Source organism: Mustela putorius, unplaced genomic scaffold (assembly GCF_011764305.1).
Source record: "Mustela putorius furo isolate JIRA1106 unplaced genomic scaffold, ASM1176430v1.1 tig00003853_pilon_pilon_pilon, whole genome shotgun sequence".
Taxonomy (NCBI): domain Eukaryota; kingdom Metazoa; phylum Chordata; class Mammalia; order Carnivora; family Mustelidae; genus Mustela; species Mustela putorius.
Window position 1 is genome coordinate 41,597,167 of NW_025422005.1, and position 21,605 is coordinate 41,618,771.

At 49.1% G+C, this 21,605-nt stretch overlaps 2 protein-coding genes across 9 annotated transcripts in view; one reads left to right on the top strand and one right to left on the bottom strand.

Moving 5' to 3' along the window:
- Positions 1-1,932, top strand: part of ZFYVE9 (zinc finger FYVE-type containing 9) — a 202,779-nt gene extending 200,847 nt beyond the window's left edge. For all 3 annotated transcript variants that reach the window (XM_004774466.3, XM_004774465.3, XM_045064515.1), the window contains one exon: positions 1,355-1,932. In XM_004774466.3, coding sequence (XP_004774523.1) covers positions 1,355-1,516 — 162 coding nt within the window. In that variant the 3' untranslated portion in view covers positions 1,517-1,932. The remainder of the gene's footprint in view (positions 1-1,354) is intronic.
- A 2,571-nt stretch (positions 1,933-4,503) lies between these two features.
- On the bottom strand, positions 4,504-19,655 carry CC2D1B (coiled-coil and C2 domain containing 1B). 6 transcript variants are annotated; one of them, XM_004774462.3, is made up of 26 exons: positions 19,261-19,393; positions 18,353-18,476; positions 17,651-17,737; positions 15,965-16,109; positions 14,862-14,965; positions 14,325-14,483; positions 13,768-13,893; positions 13,440-13,599; positions 13,051-13,232; positions 12,803-12,878; positions 12,585-12,695; positions 12,374-12,504; positions 12,088-12,160; positions 11,752-11,882; positions 11,212-11,329; positions 10,955-11,127; positions 10,428-10,553; positions 9,875-9,933; positions 9,670-9,786; positions 9,293-9,366; positions 9,091-9,149; positions 8,816-8,867; positions 8,317-8,416; positions 8,060-8,150; positions 6,715-6,844; positions 4,504-6,482 (listed from the first exon to the last, which is right to left on the bottom strand). In XM_004774462.3, exons 3-25 carry the CDS (start codon positions 17,714-17,716, stop codon positions 6,716-6,718), a joined length of 2,562 nt encoding a protein of 853 aa, XP_004774519.1. In that variant the 5' UTR covers positions 17,717-17,737; positions 18,353-18,476; positions 19,261-19,393; the 3' UTR covers positions 4,504-6,482; position 6,715. The 6 variants fall into 6 exon arrangements, with proteins under 6 accessions (XP_004774519.1, XP_044920453.1, XP_044920454.1 ...); XM_045064518.1 differs by having other exon boundaries at positions 11,212-11,347; XM_045064519.1 differs by lacking the exon at positions 18,353-18,476 and having other exon boundaries at positions 11,212-11,347; positions 19,261-19,396.
- Positions 19,656-21,605: the final 1,950 nt, after the last annotated feature.

The window sequence follows — 21,605 nt, forward strand, 5'->3', positions numbered from 1 at the left end:
GAGTCTTAAGTAGCCTTGGAAGCTGGGCTTGAGCAGTGTCTGTATTTTTTGACATGTGAGTTTCCCTGCCATCAAGAAAACTTGATGGCCTTCCCTCTGTTAGTAATGTATGCAGATGTACTTCCTGGTGAGACTGGCTGAACCATTTCAACCTCGGCTTCCTCACCTCACTGTCTTTCAGGGACTCCACTGTGAGTGTGGGGTAAGGAGGGGAAGTGTGTTGAGAACCTGCCACCCGTGTGTGGATGGCATCAATGCTCCTCTTTGAAACTTCCCAGTTCCACCCTTCAGAAATCATTCTGCCCTGAGCCAGCAGGTCCCACGCTGTCCCGTATCCTGTTTTCTCAATCCAGTTGCAGCAGGCTTCTGCTGACAGACCTCTGTACCCGTAGTCCTCAAGGTAGGACTGTCCGCATTTCCCCTCTTGTCAGTGGATGAGGACTAGATCCATTGGCCCACTAGTTTTCCTGTCAGCTTGGGTCTCCTATGGCCAGGCTTCCCTTCCTGTCTTACTATTTTTGTATGCTGTTTGTAGTAACAATCTGCCCCCTCACCCCATTCCTTGTCCCAGTGTCTCTCTCCTGTGGCCCTATATTCTTTTTTTTTTTTTTTTGGATTTTGGATCCCTGTGACATGTCCCACTGCTCATGCTTAAATGCAGAGTTGTGTCACTATCAGGGAAATGTGAAAGGTTATGATCGGGCCCCAATTCCTGCCTAGTCATCAATCAGTGTATTTATTTTCTACCTAAGATCTTGACCAGTGCGATACTAATAAGCATATCAGGATAATACAAATGAGGTCTCCTGGTCCTTTCTTGAATGATACTGATAACCTGGTTGGAGAATTGCCTTACATAAAACAATTAAAGAACAAGCAATTTTCTGCTGGGCAGGGGCCCTGTTATATTCATCTTTGAATCCGTGTATGTGTAGGTGCTCAGAAAATGGCTTGTGGGTGCATGAATGGGTAGGAGAACAGATGTTCAGTTCCTGCTGTTAAGGAGTTGTACCTTGTGTATCTCTCATTTTAATTTCCGCAACCAAAGATTTAGGTATCGTTTCTGACATTCCATACTGCTGGACATTCCATACTGGGGGTGCTGCCCCTGCCCTTTCCTGGGAGACTAAGGCCTTAACCAGTTAAGTGTCTTGCCAAAGGTCTCAGCTACCCAGTGGCGAAGATAGGATGAATACATGACAGCCTGATAATAAATGACAATTCAGGGAAGATAAGGAGAACCTTGTGTTCACTGCTGTGTTCTACCCTGTAGCCAAGGACATCTCCTTTCCAGCTCAGCCTCCTTGGCCTTCTCTGTCCAGTAACCTGTCATCCCCTTCTCTCTGTGCCGTAGGTTGGCTACCAAGCAGGAAGCAATGGCCAGCCCCTTCCCTCCCAATACATGAATGATCTGGACAGCGCTTTGGTGCCGGTGATCCATGGAGGGGCTTGCCAGCTCAGTGAGGGCCCCATCGTCATGGAACTCATCTTTTATATTCTGGAAAACATCGCATAGACAGAGAGGACTTCATTGTTTTTCTGTTCAGACCTGTTGCAACAGCAGTCATACCCAAATCATTTGCACTTTAGAACTGGAAGATTAAGCTTTTGTTAACACTATTAAATAGGGGGGTGGGGTGGGAGTGGGGGTTTGGGGACAGGGGTGGGAAAGGGTGGTTGGGGGGCCAGATGTTCCATAATTCTGAGTCTTCTATGCATTGTCCACCAAGATCTGGGCAGCTTCTGTTACTGCACAAGTTATGCTATCCTTGCCGCTAACCCCTTCCATTACTGTAGACAAAAATCCTGCTCCTCTCTTTTAAGATTTACTTATGGTCTTGTGCCCAGAAATGCTCAAGTGGGTACAACCACCACCAAGGATGGGGTTGGGAGGGCAGAGGGGAAATAAAAAAAGAAGCATTGGTCTTGCAATCTTTGTACAGAATTGATACACTGATTCTGTCCCACTTAAATCACAGTGACTTCACGTAGAATTCACACTTAGATGTTTTTTATCAGATCATTCACTGAAATGAATCAGAGATCCAGTGGATTATCTCTTCCATCCAAGGAGGGCGACTCAGTGTAAGTGAGGTCACTTGGATAGCAGAGCTGAATTCAGGGCTGCTCAGGATCTGCCCGAGTGAATGGCAGGCATTGAAGTGGGCCTTTCTGTGAAAACTGACAGAATACACTCAAGGCAGTTTTAGTTCTACACTAGAGGCATTTAAAAAATATTTTATTGAGAAATAATTTAAACTTTCAAGGAAATTGCAGATAAAAAAACCCTACATACACTTTACCAAGATTCTCTTTGTACATATTAACATTTTGCCTCATTTGCTCTAGCTTTCTCTTTCTCCTTCTCCATAGAGTAAGGCATTTGAGAGTAAGTTGCATATAGCATAGTCATATACTCCTCAATAATGTTTAATTCTTAAAAATTAAATCAGTTTGTGCATTCCTGGCATTCTTTAGCAGTTACGCTTGGTCATCTGTAAGCAAAAGCCCTTCCTTTTCTCCTATTCATTCATTTAATTGTCCTTGTGGACCCTTGGATCACTTTTTGAGTAGCTCTAATTCATTATTTTGGTGCTCAAATGGTCTCAGCTTTGGCCAGAGAGAGCCCCTTCAAGCTAGCTCCTACATCCTTGTGATATGCTCCTACCATTTTCTTTTTGAACACTTCCTTTTCTGACCTAAGAACATGTTCTCAGCTCATCTTGTTTACCCTGCCCTCAACTTTCAAATCAGCCATGGTTTCTTTTAGTAGGGGTGGCATCAGAAAACAAAATACGGTTTACCCTTAATATATGTAATATATGTGATCATTTTTTCTGTTAAATTGTTTTTAGTCATGAACCAAATGGATTTCACAACTTGGTTTGGAAAATACTGGACTAGGGCAGCTCCCTTGTCACTGCCATCTTCTCGAAGCCCTGGCCAAACAGGAGTCAGTCCATCCCTAAAAGCATAGCACTAAAAATCCCCTAGAAGCTAATGCAGGCCTCTGGGACAGTGAGTCTTTTCCAGCACCTAGAGCGGGGCTTAGCATTTGGCAGTCACAGGCTGTGGAACTACAACAGAACAGCAGTTTTCCAAACAGAGGCCCAGAGACCTGGCCTTGTACGTGTGTTCATCCCTCTTCCATGGTGGTCAGGAGAGGGAGGATTCACATTCTACTCTCTGTCTCTCCATACGCTTTGTTGATGGTAGCTAAAGAGCTCTGTGATTGTGACCTTTCCTGGAGACTCAGAGGTACTCAGAACTTCTAAGGGGAAAAAAAAGCAGATGCCTAGAGCACACCAACGTGTAAGGACTGAACCCCAGAACCACCACCCACCAAACCTGACAGAACAGGAAACACTTAATAGGGGCATGTGTTTGGGGAATAACATCAAGTATGGTCTACATATATCTTAGAAGTTCAGAGCTTCTACAGGAGCTGGTTCCGTTTTCCTATGAGAGTTTACCTTCATGCTCAGTACATGCTACAGTTGTAGCTGTTTCTTTTGGATCAGTGCAAGTTTTCGAATTCCACTAAGGACAAGCTCTGGCCCTGCATAGTCAAGGCCATTCTCAATTGTATAAAATATCCTTTGTTTAGTAAAATCATCTTGTAGAGTTGAACATCAAGTTACCAAAGCTGGTTTACTTTTTTCCCTTGTTTTATCTGTTTCTATAAATTGTATATTGTAAGAATGATATAAAGTGGAGGGTTAAAACCCCACATTTCTAAATAAGTGAAATATTTCTAGAACATAAAGACTGAGCTATAGAGCCCCTTACAAAGAAAACAATTGCCAGTCTGGTAACTTACTAAATTTTTAAAAAATAATGATTGAATTCTTACCAAATGTTAGGCAGTGTAGGTTCTCCAGGTATTTTTATCAACACATTCTGAGCACCTGTTGGTCTCCAGGGCTACAGAAATATGGGACTTTGTCCTGTGTAGGCTCCCATCTAGTGTCTTCCCTCATCTACTATGGTTCCTGAATGCTGGTGGGCCCAAAATTTCCAAATGAACTGACTTGTATTATAATTAATCCCTGGGGAATAATTTCTGCATCTAATGTGTTTCAGTCATCAGGCAATCTGCTGAACATTTTCTGTAGTATGTTTGTGGTAGTAGTTTTTATTTTAATAATGTAATGAGATTTTTAGGGAGTGAATATGTGGCCAGAAGGGCTGAGGAGTGGAGTAGGAATGATAATGCCCACTTTAGAGCTGGGGAAGCTGAGGCCCTAAGAAGGAAGTATCTGTCTGTGATGGAGCTGGACCAGGTCCAAGCTCCCTGGCTCTACGAATTTCAGCACAGTTTCATCCTAAGAGGAGCTACCTTAAGGGACAAGATTTTTTAGGAGCTACCCACAATATTTAGGAAACATGCTCAGCATCTGGAAGTAACAAGGTGGGTTTCACAATGGTACTGTAAGAAAGGAAAATGACGTTAAGTTCACAAATATTTTGCCCTTTTAATAAGATAAATTTCTTAAAAAAAGATAAATTTCTCCCGTACTTTATTCAGTTCGTGAATGCTGAAGAACTTAACGTCTTGCGCTAGATTGAAAAAGAGAATTTAAAATGTAAAGATTTGGGGGTTGTGACCTGTTTCCAACTGCCCGTGAGTCACAGATCTCTGATGTCTGGGAGCTGCATTAGGACAAATCTTAGGACAAGGAAGCTGGGCAGGCTCCTCCCACCAGCCATGACCCCTGCATGCTTTGGGTGCAACAAAGGCCTTTTAAGAATCTCAGTTTCCAAGTCCAGTGGGCGGCTTTGTCTTGCCTTTCTCAGCCTGGAGGTTCTGTTTTCCAAAGCAAAGGGTAATAAAACGGACTGATGTTAAACAGGTTGTGAAGGGAAATCTCTGAGGCACAGAAAACTACTATCAAATTAGAATAGGGCATTTCCAGCAGAGGTGTGAACTTAAAAACTCTTAAGCCTGGTTAGAACCTCTGAGGATAATCACAACTGTCTATCCGGCCCCTTAGTAAGCATGGGGTGGGGTGCAAACCCTTAGGGGAAGACTAGGTTAGAGCAGGAATCCTCTGACCACCGCTCTTTGCTCTAGGCCACCTTGTAAAGGCTAATAACAACCTTTTTCATTCTGGATTACTGCTTGACATACAGATATGACTGCAATTTAGTGTTAGCTCTCACATCTGTAGAAATTTTGGTGGTAGTAAGACTGACCAGAAAACTTTTAGAAAATAAGTCCTTTGTCATTCCTGTTCTGTTACCCATGAACAGCTCTGCTCTTAAGGCAGGAAGCATGGTCCAGCCCTATCCTGGAAAGACACAAACAGCTCAGACCTTGAGCTGTGCTTATGCATAGTGACCAGTGAGCTGAATGTATTTGCTTCACTCATAGCCTTTAAAAAATACTGAGGAATGCTTTGTAGAACCTAATACTTCAAAAAAGGAAGAGGAAAAAAAAAAAGATGTTGAAGTTTATTCTTTAAGAAATGTAGAATATTGCAGTTTTGAATATTAAATCTAAATCTATTGTAACTACAAATCCCTCCGTTGTCTCCATCCATTCAGAAAAAGCCAAGGAGAGTTTCTTGGGAAGGAACTAAGGTATTTCTCTAGGTGATCAGCAGAAGACATAGGCTTCCTTCAGAGAGGAAGCCACAGCAGCAGTTTTCTGTCAGTTAACAAACATTACTGCCACTCTGCCTTTTAAAGGTGACAGGGAACAGGGCTTTTATTCAGGACTTTGATAGTTACTCTGCATATAGAGTGTAAAATCCCATAATGAATTAGACCTACTTTCTTAAATAAAAACAGCTAGATAAAATTATATATTTATATATTTTTTTTCTTTTTTTTTTTTTCTTCCAGTTAACAGTCGTTTAGTCTTAGGTGCATGGACCAAACCCGAGATGCATCCTTGCCCTTACTTCCCAGGACCACATTTCTGAATGTCCCTTCCCTCCTCTACTGCGAGCTTTGGGAAGCAGGGAGGCTAGTGCAGCAGCAGTCAGGAGCCAAGGCACAGGCACAGCTGGGGTAAACTGAGTTGAGTGGGACAGGATGCCACTGACCAAGTGGAGTCACGGAACCCTGCCCCCACCCTAGGCCGGGGTGGGGGGCATTCCCGATCACCCTCAAGTTCTCCCATCCCTTAGTTAGATCTTTTAAAGGCACATCCAAAAATGTTGCAACTGGGGGCTGGGGTTAAGCTACACACAGTTGCTACACAAGGTTAAGGGGTCGGAAGACTCCATGGCACAGAGCAATGAGGCTACTTTTGCCCTGCTGGAAAGGGAGGCAGTGGAAGGGGGAAGGGACTCCTGGAATCCAGCCTGCTGTGGTGGAGGCCCAGGGAGGGGCCAGGGCTGTGTGGTCAGTAATGCACATACTTCACAGATCTTTGGTGCTTGTGTAGCAGCATCTTCCTTAAGTACAAAGCCTGGGAAAAGTATGCTCCCGCACACAGTCGCTGGCCTGTCTCCTCTCCCGAGACGGACTGTCTCCTGCACGAGGGCATAAAGCATATGTGGTTAAGTCTAAACCACAGCGAGCATGTGAAGAGTTCAGAGAAGATTTCCTGCAGACAGATCTGGGATCGCTAGTTCTCTTGAGGATCATGATAAAATTATCCCAAGCTCTACCCAAGTTTTGCCTCTTGGTTGTCCATACAGATGAGAAAAGGGAATACTGGAAGAATCTAACGGCAGAGGTTCAAGGACTCAGGCAGCTGCCCACCTTACAGGCCCCTGGGCTCCAGGACCAGCCAGTTCTCAGTGACTACTTGCATGTCTTGGCCACTAAGAGGCTCCCGCAGCCTCACCTTCACCTCCAGCTTGCCCCCAGTGGGCTTCCTTCCATCTAGGACCTGTGCAGACCACAGAGAGAGAAATGGTGACTAAGAGGGGGCAGGGGCTGGGAGCACACAGCTCCCTAGGCTCCTAAGTCAGGAGAGGAACGAATGTCCTACAGTGCCAACACAGGAGTCTCCATTTTGTGACCGCCCTGCACTCCTGTTTCTTAGTGGTTTTAGGTTATCTTACAAAAAAGTAACATGTAAGTCTGACTAAAAATCAATGTTCTGAAGTGGAGATGAGAAACCCAGAGCTCTGTCCACTCAGTTTCCCCATGGCAACTCCTGGAAAAAACGGTTTGGCTTCAAGCTACAGCCTGAAAACCACCAAGCCCAAGCCCATACTTCACAGACAGTGCAGAGTGAAGTGAATGGTAAGGTTATATAGCCACTATGTGGCAAGGCTAGGACTAGAACCCAGGCAAAGAGTTTCTTTCCACCCACTACACTGATTTCCCCATTGGCCAGAGCCTGGGCAGCTGCAGCACTAAACAGTGCTATGGGCTCAAGCAGCCCACCCACCTGCAGCAGGACCAATACGGAGCAGGCTCTGCGTGAGAACGTCTCCCCCAAGACAGGCCAGGAGTGGGGGCAGGCTCACGTGGTGGGGAAAGCCCCAGCCTACAAAGGCATCAGCAAGGATCTGGGCTGAGGCCTGCCAGAGGCATGAATATATGTGCTTATGGAACAGGCTTCTTGCTGGACCTTCGTGTCCTCCCATCAGAAACAAGCTCTCAGGGCCCCTGCCTGTGAAATTCAGTTTCACAGTTTAAGGAGCTGTCTGGAGCCCATTCCTAAACACAGACTACCTACATTCTGGAGGGGTCCCCAATCTGGAACTACTTATCAGCTTTATGCCCAGAGCTTGTTCCACTTCATCATGCTGCTAGATAACTGCCCCAAACACAACTCTGCCCCCACCAAAACCTAGGAATTTGTGCATGCCAAGTTGACAGCAACACTCAGATCCCTAAAACCCCTCTAATCCACCATCCCTGGGAACTTAGGTGACTCAGAATACTGCAGAGAGTATCACTACTTCTTGTCCCGTGTTGCTATGGAATTTTCTGACCCTGTCAATCTCTACAGTTGTGGCAAGGGAGTAGCACCTAATCTATAGCACATTTATGCATTATAAGAAATGAATGGGCACCAGAAACCTACAATAGGGACTGCTGTTCAATGAATATTGGCTCTTACTTGCCAAGCCCTCTGGTTTGCCCATCCTACCTCCACAATCTCTCTGATCTCACACTCATTCTCCAGCCGCTCCAGCTTCACGTGGGCTGTGCCAACCAGCTTATCACTTCTGAAGAAGGATCTGGGGAACCAAGAATCAGTAGAGTATCAGACCAGGAAGAGCAGGGAAGAAGGCAGCACTGAGACAACTGGGCCCTCTGCAGGAAAACTGAAAAGCAGTAGGGGCAGCAACAGAAGCTATTCCTTCCTCCCAGCCATCTTGGCAGCGTAACTGACCAGGGCCTCACCCTTTGTGGAAGATTTCAAACTTGATTCCTTTGCTTTGGATCACCCTCCTGAAGCCCCGGTGGTTTCGGTTGATGTTTAGTTTGAAGAGTTGATCAAATTCTGCAAGAACGGAATAAGACAAGAAGTGGCTCAAGCTCCCAAGATTTCCCAATGAAGTGGAAACAGAGGCTCATAGCTGGCCTCCCCGCCTGCCCCTGCCCCCCCTCTGCCTGCAATTCAGAGTAACTGCCACCAGAGGGTGGTAGAGTTTCTAGGTCCTGGCCTTGGGAGCCCACACAACAGATTCTACCAAAATGTGAAGAACTTGGATTCAAGTCCCATTTATACCACCTCCTTGCTGTGGGGCCCTAGGCAAGTTCCTCTACCTCCCTGAGCCTCAGTTTCCCCAACTGCTTTACTTCCCAAGTTGAGTAACCAACTAAGGTAAGACCCGAAAGCACTCTGAAAACAAAAGTGCTGCACTCATGAGAGCAAGCAGGAGGAGAAAGCAGTCCTCACCTGGAGAGTTTGTGTTCTTCACCACAGCTGTTTTGTTTTTTTGAGCCTGGTCCTAAAGCAGTAAGATGGGAGAAGTCCTATAGTTGCTCTATAGGGCAAAGAGCTCTAGGCTAAGTAAGTCAGTGTTGAGGGAAGTGACTGCCCTCCTCTAAGGAATGTAATCAGGGGCCTTCAAACCCTTCCCAGCAGCCAGACCTCCCAGGGAATGCAGAGAAACTGAGCACAGGGTCCTAGAAGAGGGCGTTCAGGGGATCCTACCTCTACCTGAACCTCACCGAGTTAGGGTAGTGGAACTCAAACCGCACAAAGGCATCCAAGTCATCAGGAGTCACCCCTGTGAAGGAGAAAGGGGATCTGGGGTCAGGAGGAGGAGCCAGGAGCCCTGTGCTTGATATGAAGGGAGAGCCAGTTCCTCTCTACTGGCCGGGGGTGAAGTGCCTAGGCAAGAGACTGGAGCAGACGAAGCCTTAGGACTACCTGAAGGGGCTGGGAGGTTCATTCCCCGGACAATGATCAGATGCATTTCTGTACTGTTGAGTTCTGAGAAGATCCTATAACCAAGAAGAAAAGAACAAAGTGAAGGAGAGCAGTAGGAAAAGGTTCCCTCTTCCAGTGCCTGCTTGCCTGCCTGCCTCGCTGGGAGGTGATCAGGAGAGTAGGCCCAGGGAAGCAAAGCGTGTCTGGGAGAACACTAGCAGAGCCGGTACACAGACCTCAGACCTACGTGACCCCCCAGTCTGGAATTCCTTCTGCAGCCACCACAGCTCTGAGCTTTTCCCATGCGGACAACCACACCCAACTCCTCCCCAGTCCTGTCCCAGCATGGAGCCACAGTTTCACTTGGGCTTTGGCACCTCACAGTCTGGAACGTCTTCAATTCAAAGTGATGGCTGGGAGGGTCAAGACCCTGAGCCTGGGCCAGCTGCAGGATCTCAAGCTGCTTCTTTCGGTCCTGAGCGAGATTCTCAAACCTGACAGGGATGGGTGGACCCATCAATATGGCAGGGCTCATTTTCTCCTCCCCACCCAGTAAGCTCCAGCCCCAGGCCTGGCACTTACTTGGAAGTCTCAGCCACATTGCCCTGGTGCATGAACTGCTTGGAGAATAGCAGACACTTCTGAAAATGAGGACCCAGGGTGACTCCAGAGCCCACAGTAAGCCTGTCTAGGTTGGCATTTGAGGCCTGATTTCTGAAAGCTCCAACCTTCTTCTGTAGTCTCAGCCCTCCTTCCCCCAGCACATACTCCAAGGCCACTGTTCCCAAGTTCTATCACACCTTTCTGCCCAAGTTTTTGCTGTTTTCTTTCAAGGACAGCCACGCCCCAGAATTCACTTGGCAAATTCCTATTCTTCCCTCAAAACCTAACAGAAACATCACTTCAGAAACAGACTTAAAGGCAACAGTTCAGACAGATATACACATACAGAAATACACACATCCATCTTCCTTCACACTTCTCTCTTGCTCCCATCTTCAAAGTATTTTCCCTGTGGTCACAACCAATAAGTAGAAGAACTAGAATTTGAATCCAGGCCCGTTTGACCTGAGCACTACACCTTTCCCTGAAGGGGCTGTGGGCACAGAAAGCGGAAGACAAGCAGTTCACTGACCTCATGTTGCTCCAGAAGCATTTTTTGTAGCTGGGCATACACCTCCTCAGCCTTCTGGGAGAGTCGCAGGTCCTCATGGTGAATGAGGATGAAGTCACCCTCCTCATCCGTCAAGGGTGAAGGCACCTGCCAGGTCACAAGGCCCCTCAGGGGCCCCAAAAGTCAGATTATTCCTCTACTGAGCCTAACAAACGCAAAATCCAAACTAAATGTTTCCCCAGTGTCTGCTAACCTCCAGTGATGGGAACTCACTGTCTCCCATTCTATCCCAGGCTGCCACAATGCTCCACTTTCCACTAGCCTTGCCCTGCCTTGTCATCTCTGACCACAGGCAGCCCGTCTGCCTTCCCTGGCCTCTCCTGGGGCCATGGGATAGAGTAGCACAAGGAACAAGCTCTCTCCCAGGTGTTACCCTATCCTAGCTGCACCCTACCCCCTCCACGTGGCTGCTTCGTTCCCTGTCTATTAAGGCTGCCAAATGCCTCCTCTGCCTGAGAAGTCCTGTTGCTCAATGAGGTGAGACTCACCTTGGAGAGGTCCACAGGTCGGCCAGCTCGTACCTGGGTGATTTGAGCCTCAAGGCATTTGGCTACCCTCAGATGGGCTTTGGCCTGCTCCAGGTCCTGGCCACGCTTGGCCTGTAGGGCTGCCCGCTGGTACTGCAGTTTCCGTGCCTCTAGCAATGCGAGCTGCTCCCGCACTAAAGGATAAGGGACAATGGTTACAGCCAGGCTTGTCCCTTATGAGAGCCCTTACCTTTCCGGCCCCCTTCTCCCCAACTCACCAGATGGACTCACTGACTCCCTAGAACTTGAGGCCTTGGATTCAGGCACGGCCCGGAACGAAGGGACCACAGGCTTCGCTGGCTTCTTGGCCACTGGGGCCTGGGCTGGGGACTCATCCTGCAGGTGCCCAGGAAGCTGTCAAAGGGGATCTGCTCCCCGCCCAGGCTGTGGCAGCTCCCAGACCTGGGCTCTCTGCCTAATGCTGCACTAACCTGCTGTATAACCTGAAATGAATGGCTTTCCCTCCTGGGCCCTAGAGAATCTCAGAGCTGGAAGCAGCTTCAAAACCTTCTTGGTAGGAAACAGCAGAGTAATGGGGACTGAACCTGGGCCCTGGAGTCTGAAAGACGCTGGTCTGAATCTAGCTCTGCTAACTCCTAGCTGCGTGCACTTGGCCATGATTTTTTCCCAGTAAAACAGAAGAAAGCTTACCTACCTCGCTGGGCTCATTAGTTTTTATGAACAACAAGTCTGGGTTTATCCCTCATCTGTTATTTGCCCCCCAACCAACCCCTGAAGTCTCAGGCCCTCAGCCAAACCTCATCCTCATTTTCCTCTGCTGGGGCCGTATCCTCTGCGGAAACCAGCTTCTGGGCAGCTGCTAAAGTAGCTGCCACTGCGTCGTCCTCGGTGCCCGTGGTGGGCTCCAGGCCAGGAATGGGGGGGAACCCTGTGCAAGACAGAGACAGCTAGCAGAGGGGGAGGGTGGCCTTGGGGAAGCTCTAGGCTGCTGCGGGCTTTAGCTGGGTCTTCTGGCCATGGCTGGGATGGACGGCTTCCACAGAGTAGACGCAGATATGGGAGAAAATCTTTCCCTCTCCCCCTATCTTGCTCAGAGACCTCCTCATAAAGCCCCTACACCAAGCCCCACTCACCTGGAGGAACAGGCAGCTCGGCAAAGTCAACCCTCCGTCCTGCCCGGTGTGCTCGAATGGCATCCTGATATTGCTGCAAGGGAAGGGAGGGCCTTACAGTGGGCAGCAGTCTGCCGGCTCTATATGGGGAGGAAGACAGAAAGCAGCCCCAAAGGGAAAAATAGCCCCTGAAGCAGCAGGAACTCCAGAAAGACAGAGAGATGGAGATTCAAAGACTAGCAGCAGCAACACAGAGCAACCGCCTGGGGAGACAGGCCGACACAGGGCAGGGCAGCTATGGGCCCACCTTAGCAATACGTTCATGCATCCGGGCTTTGCGCTCATCCCCACTGCTCCGGGCCTGGATGCCTGCCTCCCGGTACTTGTTCAGTCTCTGCTGCAAGGCATCCAGCACCGTCTGTGGCTCAGCAGGGACCCCTTAAAGGAGAAAAGAGATGGCATCAGCTCTGCTGCCCCTCCCCAGGTCCCCACTCCGCAGTTCCACCCTCCCATCCTACCTGGGGCTGCTGGAGTATCTGAGGCCATCACTGGCTGCACTCGCTCCACTGCTGGGGATACAGCTGATGGTGCTGTGAGAGTCCTGGAAGCCTGTGGAAGGGGCTTCAGATCTGGGGACCCAGAGGAGAGGTGGAGGTGGAGGTGCATGGCCAGTCCCAGCCCTGAAACTTCCCAATCCCAGCCTAAGCAGCTCCCACCCCACTGTCTCCATACTGACCCTCAGGTGCGGGGGGCATGGCACTCAGGTCCACAGGCTGTCCCTTCTCGAGGGCCTCTAGGACTGCACCAAATCTCTACAGTAGGAAAAGAAGGTATGGGCATAAGACTGGGAACCTCTTTGCTGAAAAAACTCCCCCCTCAGACCAGTCTCACTCATGCTCAGTCTATATGCGTGACCTTGAGCAGGTTCTTGCCCCCATCAGTGAAACAAGGGGTTGCACACAGAGCTTGAGTCAGACGTCATACCTTCCCGATCCTCATGAGCTCCCGGGCACGGTCTAGGTCTCCAGCCCGCTTGGCATTCAGGGCAGCCAATTTGTACTCTCTCTGTCGAGCCAACAACAGGGCCTGTGGGTCTGGGTCTGAATCAGGTGGGGCAGAAATGCCAGGACCACCCAAGAGGCTTGTCTCCATCTGGGAGGACTTGTCTATTAAGAAAAAAAAGCCCGCAGAAGGGGCATGAGTGTCGAAGAAGAAGGTGCACACCCTGGGTTTCCAGTGCCTACAGGTGTGAATGGTGTGACGACCTTTTAGTAGGTGCAACTAATGACAATGGACAGTGTGGCAGGATGGGGAAGCAGGCCATGAACTCTGGCTTTGGAGACTGGGCCAGGACTTGGAATGTCTCCAGATACCTGGCTCCACGGTGAAGGGAGCTGGGGCATCTGCCTCAGGGTTCCTGTCAGTTGTTTCCTGGGGGACAGGCTGTCTCTTGCCCAAGGCCACTGGAGGTGGAATCTCATCCTCACTGATCTTCCTGCCTTTCCTCACAGCAGCCAGCTGGGCCTCCAGAGTCTGAAGGAGAGAACCAGAAGCTCTGCCAGCCATCTCAGCCTGAACCCTGCTTGAACTCAGGCCAGGAATCCTTCACAAGGCTGGTGGGGAAGCCTCCCCTCTTGCTGCTTTACCCAGTACCCTCAGCCCCGATCCTCCCAGCCCTGCTCCTGGCTAGGCCCAACCCACCTTTAGGCCACGCTCACAGCGCCTGGCTTTGGCTGCTTCACCTGCCTCCTTGGCACTGGCTGCAGCCTCCCGGTAGTTGTGGATCCGATCCTCCAGAAGAGCCTGCAGCCCCCGAGGCCCTCCAGCCTGTAGATACTTCAGTTCAGGGCATGGCCACTCCAGGGCCAGCTAGGCCCTTGCTGCTCCCTCCCTGCAAGGAAGCTGCCCCAGAAAATGGAGCTCTTGGATTCAAGGAGAAGGAAGAGCCTAAAAGCCTCAAGGTGGGAGGCAAAGATGCACTGGAGAGGCCAGAGGCCTTGTCAGAGGAAAACACAGAGGCTTAGACAATCTGTGGAGGCTAGGAAACGGCTGCAAGGGGTGGTCTGGGAGAACAGAGAGGCCTTTGAGGCTGGCCAACCACCAAGCAGTTTCTCATGTTCTGCCTCTGCATGGAGAAGCTGCTGGAGGAGGACCCTGGAAAGGGTTACTGCAGCCTTCCTATGCAAGCCATGCAACGTGCACGTTACACACAGACACAAAGGGGCATCAGAGGCACACAGGATCTCTCCAGAACCTACCTGAGCTGCTGGGATCGAAGCTGTTAGCGGAGCTCTCTGTACTGGAGCTTCAGTGTCTTCCTGTCCCTTCTCCTCTTCAGAGCCACCTGGACTAGCTGTCTTATCACCATCCAGGGACCCAGTCTCCTCATTCGCACCCAGGACCTCCTGCAGCTCAGTCTGGAGAGACATAAGTCTCAGGAGCTTGGGAACCACAGAGCCATACCCATGACAGCATATGAGAATAAAGGACCCTCTCCCCCAGCAGTATTTCCCGGCATCAGTCACTGTGCCTATCACTGCTTCCTCGTTACCAAAACACTCTTTTAATCTGACCAAGGAGAGCCTTCAAAACAGTGAAAACTCCAAATCTGAAAATCTCTGAATGCATAATTCAGACCAGACATCAAAAAAGACCAGTTTTACATTGCAGTTAGGAAAATGGGCCCAAGAAGGGCAAGGCACTCACTCCACCTCACAACACACACAGAAACAAACCCCAGGCCTCCTCCACAGGCTTGATCACAGAGCCCTCAGACACCAGCGTGGCAGACCCACCAGCAAGTCTGCATCCTCCTCCAGCCCTTCCTCCTCCTCCTCCTCCTCCACATCCCGCATACAGTCTGCAGCCAACTTCTCGATGTGGGCCATAGGCAGGGGGGCTGATGGAAGAGGGTCACAGAGGGTCAGGGCAGGCAGAAAAGGTCCATGAGGAGGGTGTTCAATCCACTGTGCCAGCAAGACACACCCAGATAGAATCCTCCTTCCCTTCCACAGCCAAAGTCCCACCTGGAAAATTCCTGCTTTTCCTTATGACCCAGCTCAAAAGACCCTGGGAAAAGCTGGGGAAGCTTCCTGGGAATGCTCCCTTCTTGGCATTTTTTGTTGTCATAGTTATTCATAGACCTGTCCATCCATTCCCCAACCACACTTTTAGCACATGTAAAGAGTTTTAATGTCCAATGGAGCTTCATGATAATTCTGCAAGATAGGCAATACTATCCCCTTTTTATATGAGTAAACTGATAATAATATCCATGTTAATTTTCCTCACACTACAATCCTCGTAAATGGCAGAGCCAAGATTCAAACCAGGCTCATCTAACTCCAAAGTGTGTTTGGACCAACAGAGAAGGGCGGGCCATGGGTCTCCCAGACCAGTGATGCCCTTCCCAGCTCCTCCCACTGTCCTCAGCTCAGGGGCATGAGAAGGTGGGGTGGTTCTCACTAAAACAAAGGTGGGACACTCAGATCCTCCCAGGCTTCAGGTCTCTGCCCTCTTCCAAGCTGGGGAGGGGGATTCCACTTGTTCATTCAACACAATTTCTATACACTTATTATGTGCTCAGTGTGGTCCGTGCAGAGCTCCTCCTCTGTAATGGGCCCTGGCTAGGGCTAAGACAGAGAGGTGAGTCTGTCTGAGAATCAGACTGCTGACTGTCCATAATGCAGAGATGCACAGTCAGAGGAGTGAGATTCCCTCACACAGGTGTATGGGCAGGGCAAGACAGCCTCTTGGTGGGAGGGCTGCAGAAGGATGGATATCAGAAGGACCAGGTGATCTAACTGGCTCCTCCCAGATGTGAGGAGAGAACCCTCTCTACCATCTGCCTAAACCCATCTGGACCCAGCAATGGGCCAGCCCAGTGCCACAAACTCACCCTGCCCCTTGGTTGTGGGTTTCTTGCCTGAGGCCCCTGCTTCCCCAGTGAGGGCCAGCAGTTCAGCCTCAAGATCTCCATCATCTTCAGTCTCCTCCATCCCCAGCAGCATGTCCTCAGGACTGAACTCCACAAAGAGCCCCAGCTGCAAGGAGGGAAGGGTTCTTAGGAACCACACAATGAGGACCAGTCCCAGAGCCAGTCTTAGGCTCCTTTATTATGTGTGAGGCCCAAGATGAGGACAGGGAAAATGAGGCCTACAACATTAGCCTTTGTGAAAATTATCTCCCTAGTCACTGTAAACAACACAGTAAGACTACCATTGCCATTATTATTACTCAGACCATATGAGTACTAGCTGTCAGGCATGTACTTAGCATTCTACATGATTATCTTCATTAATTCCCATAATCCTGAGACATTAAGTCTTTTTTTTTTTTTTTTTTTAAATTGTGGTAAAACACATATAACAGGGGCATCCGGCTGGCTCAGTTTGGAAGAGCCTGTGACTCCTGATCTCAGGGTCATGAGTTCGAGCCCCACAATGGGTGTAGAGATTACTTAAAAATAAACCTTAAAACAAGGGGCACTTGGGTGGCTTGCATAGTTATGGATCTGCCTTTGGTTCAGGTCACAGGCTCAGGTTATGATCTTGGGAGTCCTGGAATGGAGCCCCACATCGGGCTCCCTGACCAGTGAGGAGTCTACTCCATCTCCCTCAGAAACACTCCCCCCACCCCCGGCTCTTGCACACACTCTCTCTCTCTCAAATGAGTAAATAAAATCTTTAAGAAACAAAACACATGTAACATAAAAATTATCACCTTAACTATTTTTTTAAGGTAAGCTCTATGTCCAATATGGGGCTTGAACCCAGTACCCTGAGATCAAGAGTTGCATGCTCTACCGACTGAGCCAGCCAGGAGCCCCTCGCCTTAACCATTTCCCATGTTCAGTTCAGTGGCATTAAGTACCTTCACGCTGTTGTACTACCACTGCCACCAGCCATCCACAGAACTCTTTTCACCTATTCAACAACTCCCCTTCCCCCCACCACCCCATCAACCACCATTCTACTCTGTCCCTAAGAACCTGACTAAGTCCCAGAGATAGTATTTAAAATAAAGGTCTTTGTGATTTCAGTCTATGCTCTTTATTCCACAAGCTCCCTTACCCACCTCTTTTAAGACAATAAAAATGGACTACGAAGTCTCAGAACCTGGGCCCAGAAGAAGTAAAAGGAGCAGACTGGAGGGCAGATTTCTGTCTCCCACCTGGGCCACAGCCTTGTGTCCCTAAGCAGTAAAAACTCTTCCATTGGCCATAGTTCTCAAGCTCTGGCATCCTTGGCTGACAAGCAAAATCATGGCCCTGAATGAGAAACCCATGACAGTGATGACACCCCACCAGAACACCCTAAATTTTGTGGCTCCTGAACCCTTCAGACCACTCATATGGAGATGGCAACGGCAGAAGGGTGCCTGGGTTGAAACACAGCAGAGTTCACACCTCATCCCCCACATGAGGGTGACAGGGGCTAGTCAGAGGGTCTCTAACAGCTCTCCCAACTCCAGGAGGAACTGTTCAAAATCTCTGGACTAATGGGGAAACTAAACAGGTGATCAAGCCGTCTAGAGAGCCCCCAACCCCAGACTGGCCTGGGAGTGGAAGAGGCAATATCCATACCTGCTTTGCAGCTGCCACACCCTGGCCACTGGCCTGGGGGCCTTTCCGAGGTCTTGGCCCTGGCATCTTGACAGCCTAGGTACCTGTCTGATGGGGAGGGGAAGAGACTCAGACTGGAGCAGGCTACAAAGCCCCACCCCCAATAGCACTACGTGTGGTAGGGTGTGGCTCGTAAACTGTCAATCCAGAGAAGAAAGGCAATCTTGACCACCAAAGGATGGAATACTGTCAAAGGAATCATAGCACTGGAGCAAGCAACATGGGAGGTGGAAGGGATGGGGCCCACCCATTAATGGGTTTAAGTGGAGAGTGTGGACATAGTAAGAACTTACTGAATCAGACTGACCAATTTGCTTTAAACCCAAGAGCCTCAGTGAGGGGGAGTGGCACAGGAAGGCAGATTCAGGAACCAGGTTTGTGCAAGGCTGGATAGGATTCAGAACGGCTCTAGAGCTGTGTTGTCAAACATGGTAGCCATATGCGGCAACTTAACTTTAAATTAAAATTTAAAATCCAGTTCCTCAACTAGTGGCTTCCACTGGCCAGCTGAACATTTTCATCACCACAGAAAGTTCTATTGGACTGTTCTGCTTCAGAGATCTCACAACCTTTCACAGGACCTACTATGTGAAAGAACATGTGCTGGGCACTGCAAGAGCAGGAATGCCTCTGACACCGTCTCAGCCCTCAGAGTGCACTTACATGGTGGAGACAGCCTTGACAGTGGACTAAAACCACACAGGGCTGCTGCAGGGGCCCTGTATCCCCAGGAGCCGCCACTTATCCAGCGGAGAGAAAAGGCTTCATGGAGAAAGTGATGCTTGTGCTGAGTCAAGAAAAAGTTGGGGGTAAGGAAGGGTTATGGAATCCAGAGGTAACAACCTGATAATGGCTTCGAACTAAGAAACAATTTGATCTGCACAAGCTAAAGACCTGGGATTACTGGGACATAAAAGTGTGAGACGGGAAATAGCACATGAGAAACTGACAATCCGTACAGGAGGCAAAATGGGAAATCCTTTAAGTCTAAGGATCTGGGCACGGTCCTGAGGGCAGTGGAAGTGACGGGACCAGATGGGCAATTCAGAAACCTCCCTCTGGCTGCAGACGGGAAGAGGAGGCTGGAAGCCTTCTTGGCACCGAGCATCTCGCAACGGTCCCCATGAAAGTGGCGAGCGGAGGGGAGCGCGGGGGTGGCGTCGGGGATGGAGAGAAGCGGCTGGATTTCACACTTAGAGGGTAAAATCAACAGGGCTCCGAGGTTAGCTGGCTGTGGGCGCACGGGAGGAGGCGCTCAGGGTGACTCCAGCCGTCAGAGTTCGCTGACTTAGGGGAATGGCCGGCCGTCACCTGAGCCGGGGGCTCGAAATGAGCGGACTCAGGGAAAAAACGAGGTCGGACAGGCCGAGTCTGCGGGTCCGGGACTTCGGGCAGGGAGCGTCGGTGCTGGGCCGGGACTCAAAAGAGAAGACAGCGAAGGGCGCAGGGGAGGCGAAGCCGAGGGACCCCACGGCCGCGCTGCAGGACGCGCCGCCCTGCCTTGCCCCAGCGCCTCCATCTCCCCCGCAGCCCTGTATCGCCCCTCGCCGGGGTGTGAGTACGCTGCATACCTCACGCCGGATCCGAAACCAGCCTGGGCCTGATCCTGCCTGGCACCGCCCAGGGCTCCCGCGGCCCCCGGGCGGCGGCGGCGGCGCGGGAAGCAGCCGTGACAGGAAGCGACCCTGCGGGAGACGGCTCGCGCTCCAACACGTGACTCCACGGCCCGTAAGGCGCGCAATACGCATGCGCAAGGCGAGATGGGCGTGACCTTCCAACAGGTGACTCGAAGCGTGAGGTTTTCAGTGCGCAGGCGCCTTCGGGCAGGTAGCGCGACGCTCGCGGAGACGATAGTTAGGCGGTTATGGGGTGTGCCGCTGCTTGCGTAAATGCAGTAGGTGCGTCCCAGGCCCCTACATTTACAACTCCGCTGCCAAGCTTCCTCCCGCATTCCGAGTACGGTGCTCCGCTCACACTCGCCCCGCCCCCTCGGCGTGGAGGCGGGCCTGGCCCAGGCTCTGCCCCAGAGGTGGGCCTTCTCTGCTAGCCTGCTGCGCCGGGATTGTCTTTGTAATAGAGTCTAGAGAAATGAAAATGGGACTCACTGTTTGTTTCTGAATCACTCAGCAATTGAATGTATCTTTTCTAGTGAGAAGGCAGGTTGAGTACCTAAGACAGGCAGTGTTGATGGCACCTCTTCATGAAGTCACTTCAGACAGTTTAACACGAAGCGATGAAATGGACGGTGAAATGGCGGGTGGAGGCGTGATACAGAGAACCTTGACGTGAAACAAACGCCCCAACGCACTCCCGCCTAATCCTGAACTTTTACAAAGGACTTTTCCATTTTCTTACTGCCTTTGGGTCATTTTCAAAGAGGCCTTCTTTACCATCTAAAATTTAAGTTTCGCACTCATAGTTCTCTTTAGTAAGTTTTGTTTTATGAAATACTTAATATATAGAGAGATATACAATATCTCATATTTGCTTGAATGGAAGGTTCACAAAGGCAGACCTTTCTATTTGTTCTTAAAGTTGTCTCCGGTGTTTAGAACATCGCATGGTACCTGGTAGGTACTCAATATATACTTCCTATTTTTTGTGTGAAAGGACATAAATACATAGGTATCTAACACGAATTTAAGAAAAAAACAGTACAATACAGCTGAAACCACCCTACACCTCTCATGTTGCAACCGTTTCCCCAAAGACAAACCTACTCCCTTAGTTCTACTACATATGTATAGATCCTTAAGCAATCTACAGCGTTTTTTTTTTTTTTTGCAAGATTTAACATTGTATCATTGGTATCACTACATATATTCTACAACTTCTTCTTTCTCTATCTGTAAGGTTCATTCACATCTAGCAATTTTCCCTTCTCTGTGGTATTGAAGAGTATGAAAATAGGGGCGCTTGTGTGGCTCAGTGGTTAAGCCTCTGCTTTCGGCTCAGGTCATGATCTCAGGGTCCTGGGATCAAGTTCCAGGTTGAACTCTCTGCTTGGCAGAGAGCCTGCTCCGCCCGCCCCCCTTCTCTGCCTACCTGTGATCTGTCAAATAGATAAAGTCTTAAAAAAAAAAAAGTATGGAAATAATCCACTTTCTCAATGGCAAGTGCTATGAACATTCCTGTAAACAACTCCTGGGGAGCAATGTGTTTCTCTAGGGTTTATACCAAGGAGTGGGTTTACTGGCTTATAGGGTTTCTGCATTTTCCAGATTAAATTTTACCAGATCATCCCCAAAGTAGTTTCGGTTTACATTCCTGTCAGTGGAGCATTTGGGTTCCAGTTGTTCCCTATGGTCTTGGAAAGGTTTTCTAATACACGTGAAAGGATTTTGACTTGCAGGCCTCATTTACTGTTTCCATTTTGTTGGTCATTTTATGTGTCTTATTCTGTAGATGAATTATTCACTCATTATTCCTTTTTATTGTGTAATCTTTACTAACACTGATCCTGCATTATATGCAGTTATAATACTTTTTTCTGAATTATTTGAGAACTATTTGCAGATGTTCCAGTTCATTCATAAATATTTCAACAAGGACATTATCTTATATAACCACAATAACTTACCACTAAGTTTAGTATTTACATAAGACATAAGATATGGTTCCTAATAATGTTTATGATTGTTTGCATCTCGATGCCTATGACTCAATCAAGGTTCAGATGGCACATTTAGCTGTTTAGGTTTCATTTCTCTATTTTCCTTTAGTTTAGGATAATTTCTCCATGGATTTTTGGTCTTCTGGGATACTCATATTTTTGAAGAGGGACAGTTGCTTTGCATAATATTTTCCCCCTCAATTTTGATTTCTGAAAATTTCCATCAGTAGGTTCGGGTCAAACATTTCCGGCAGGACTATTACACAGGTGATGTGTTTTTCTCAGTGCCTGACATAAAGAGGC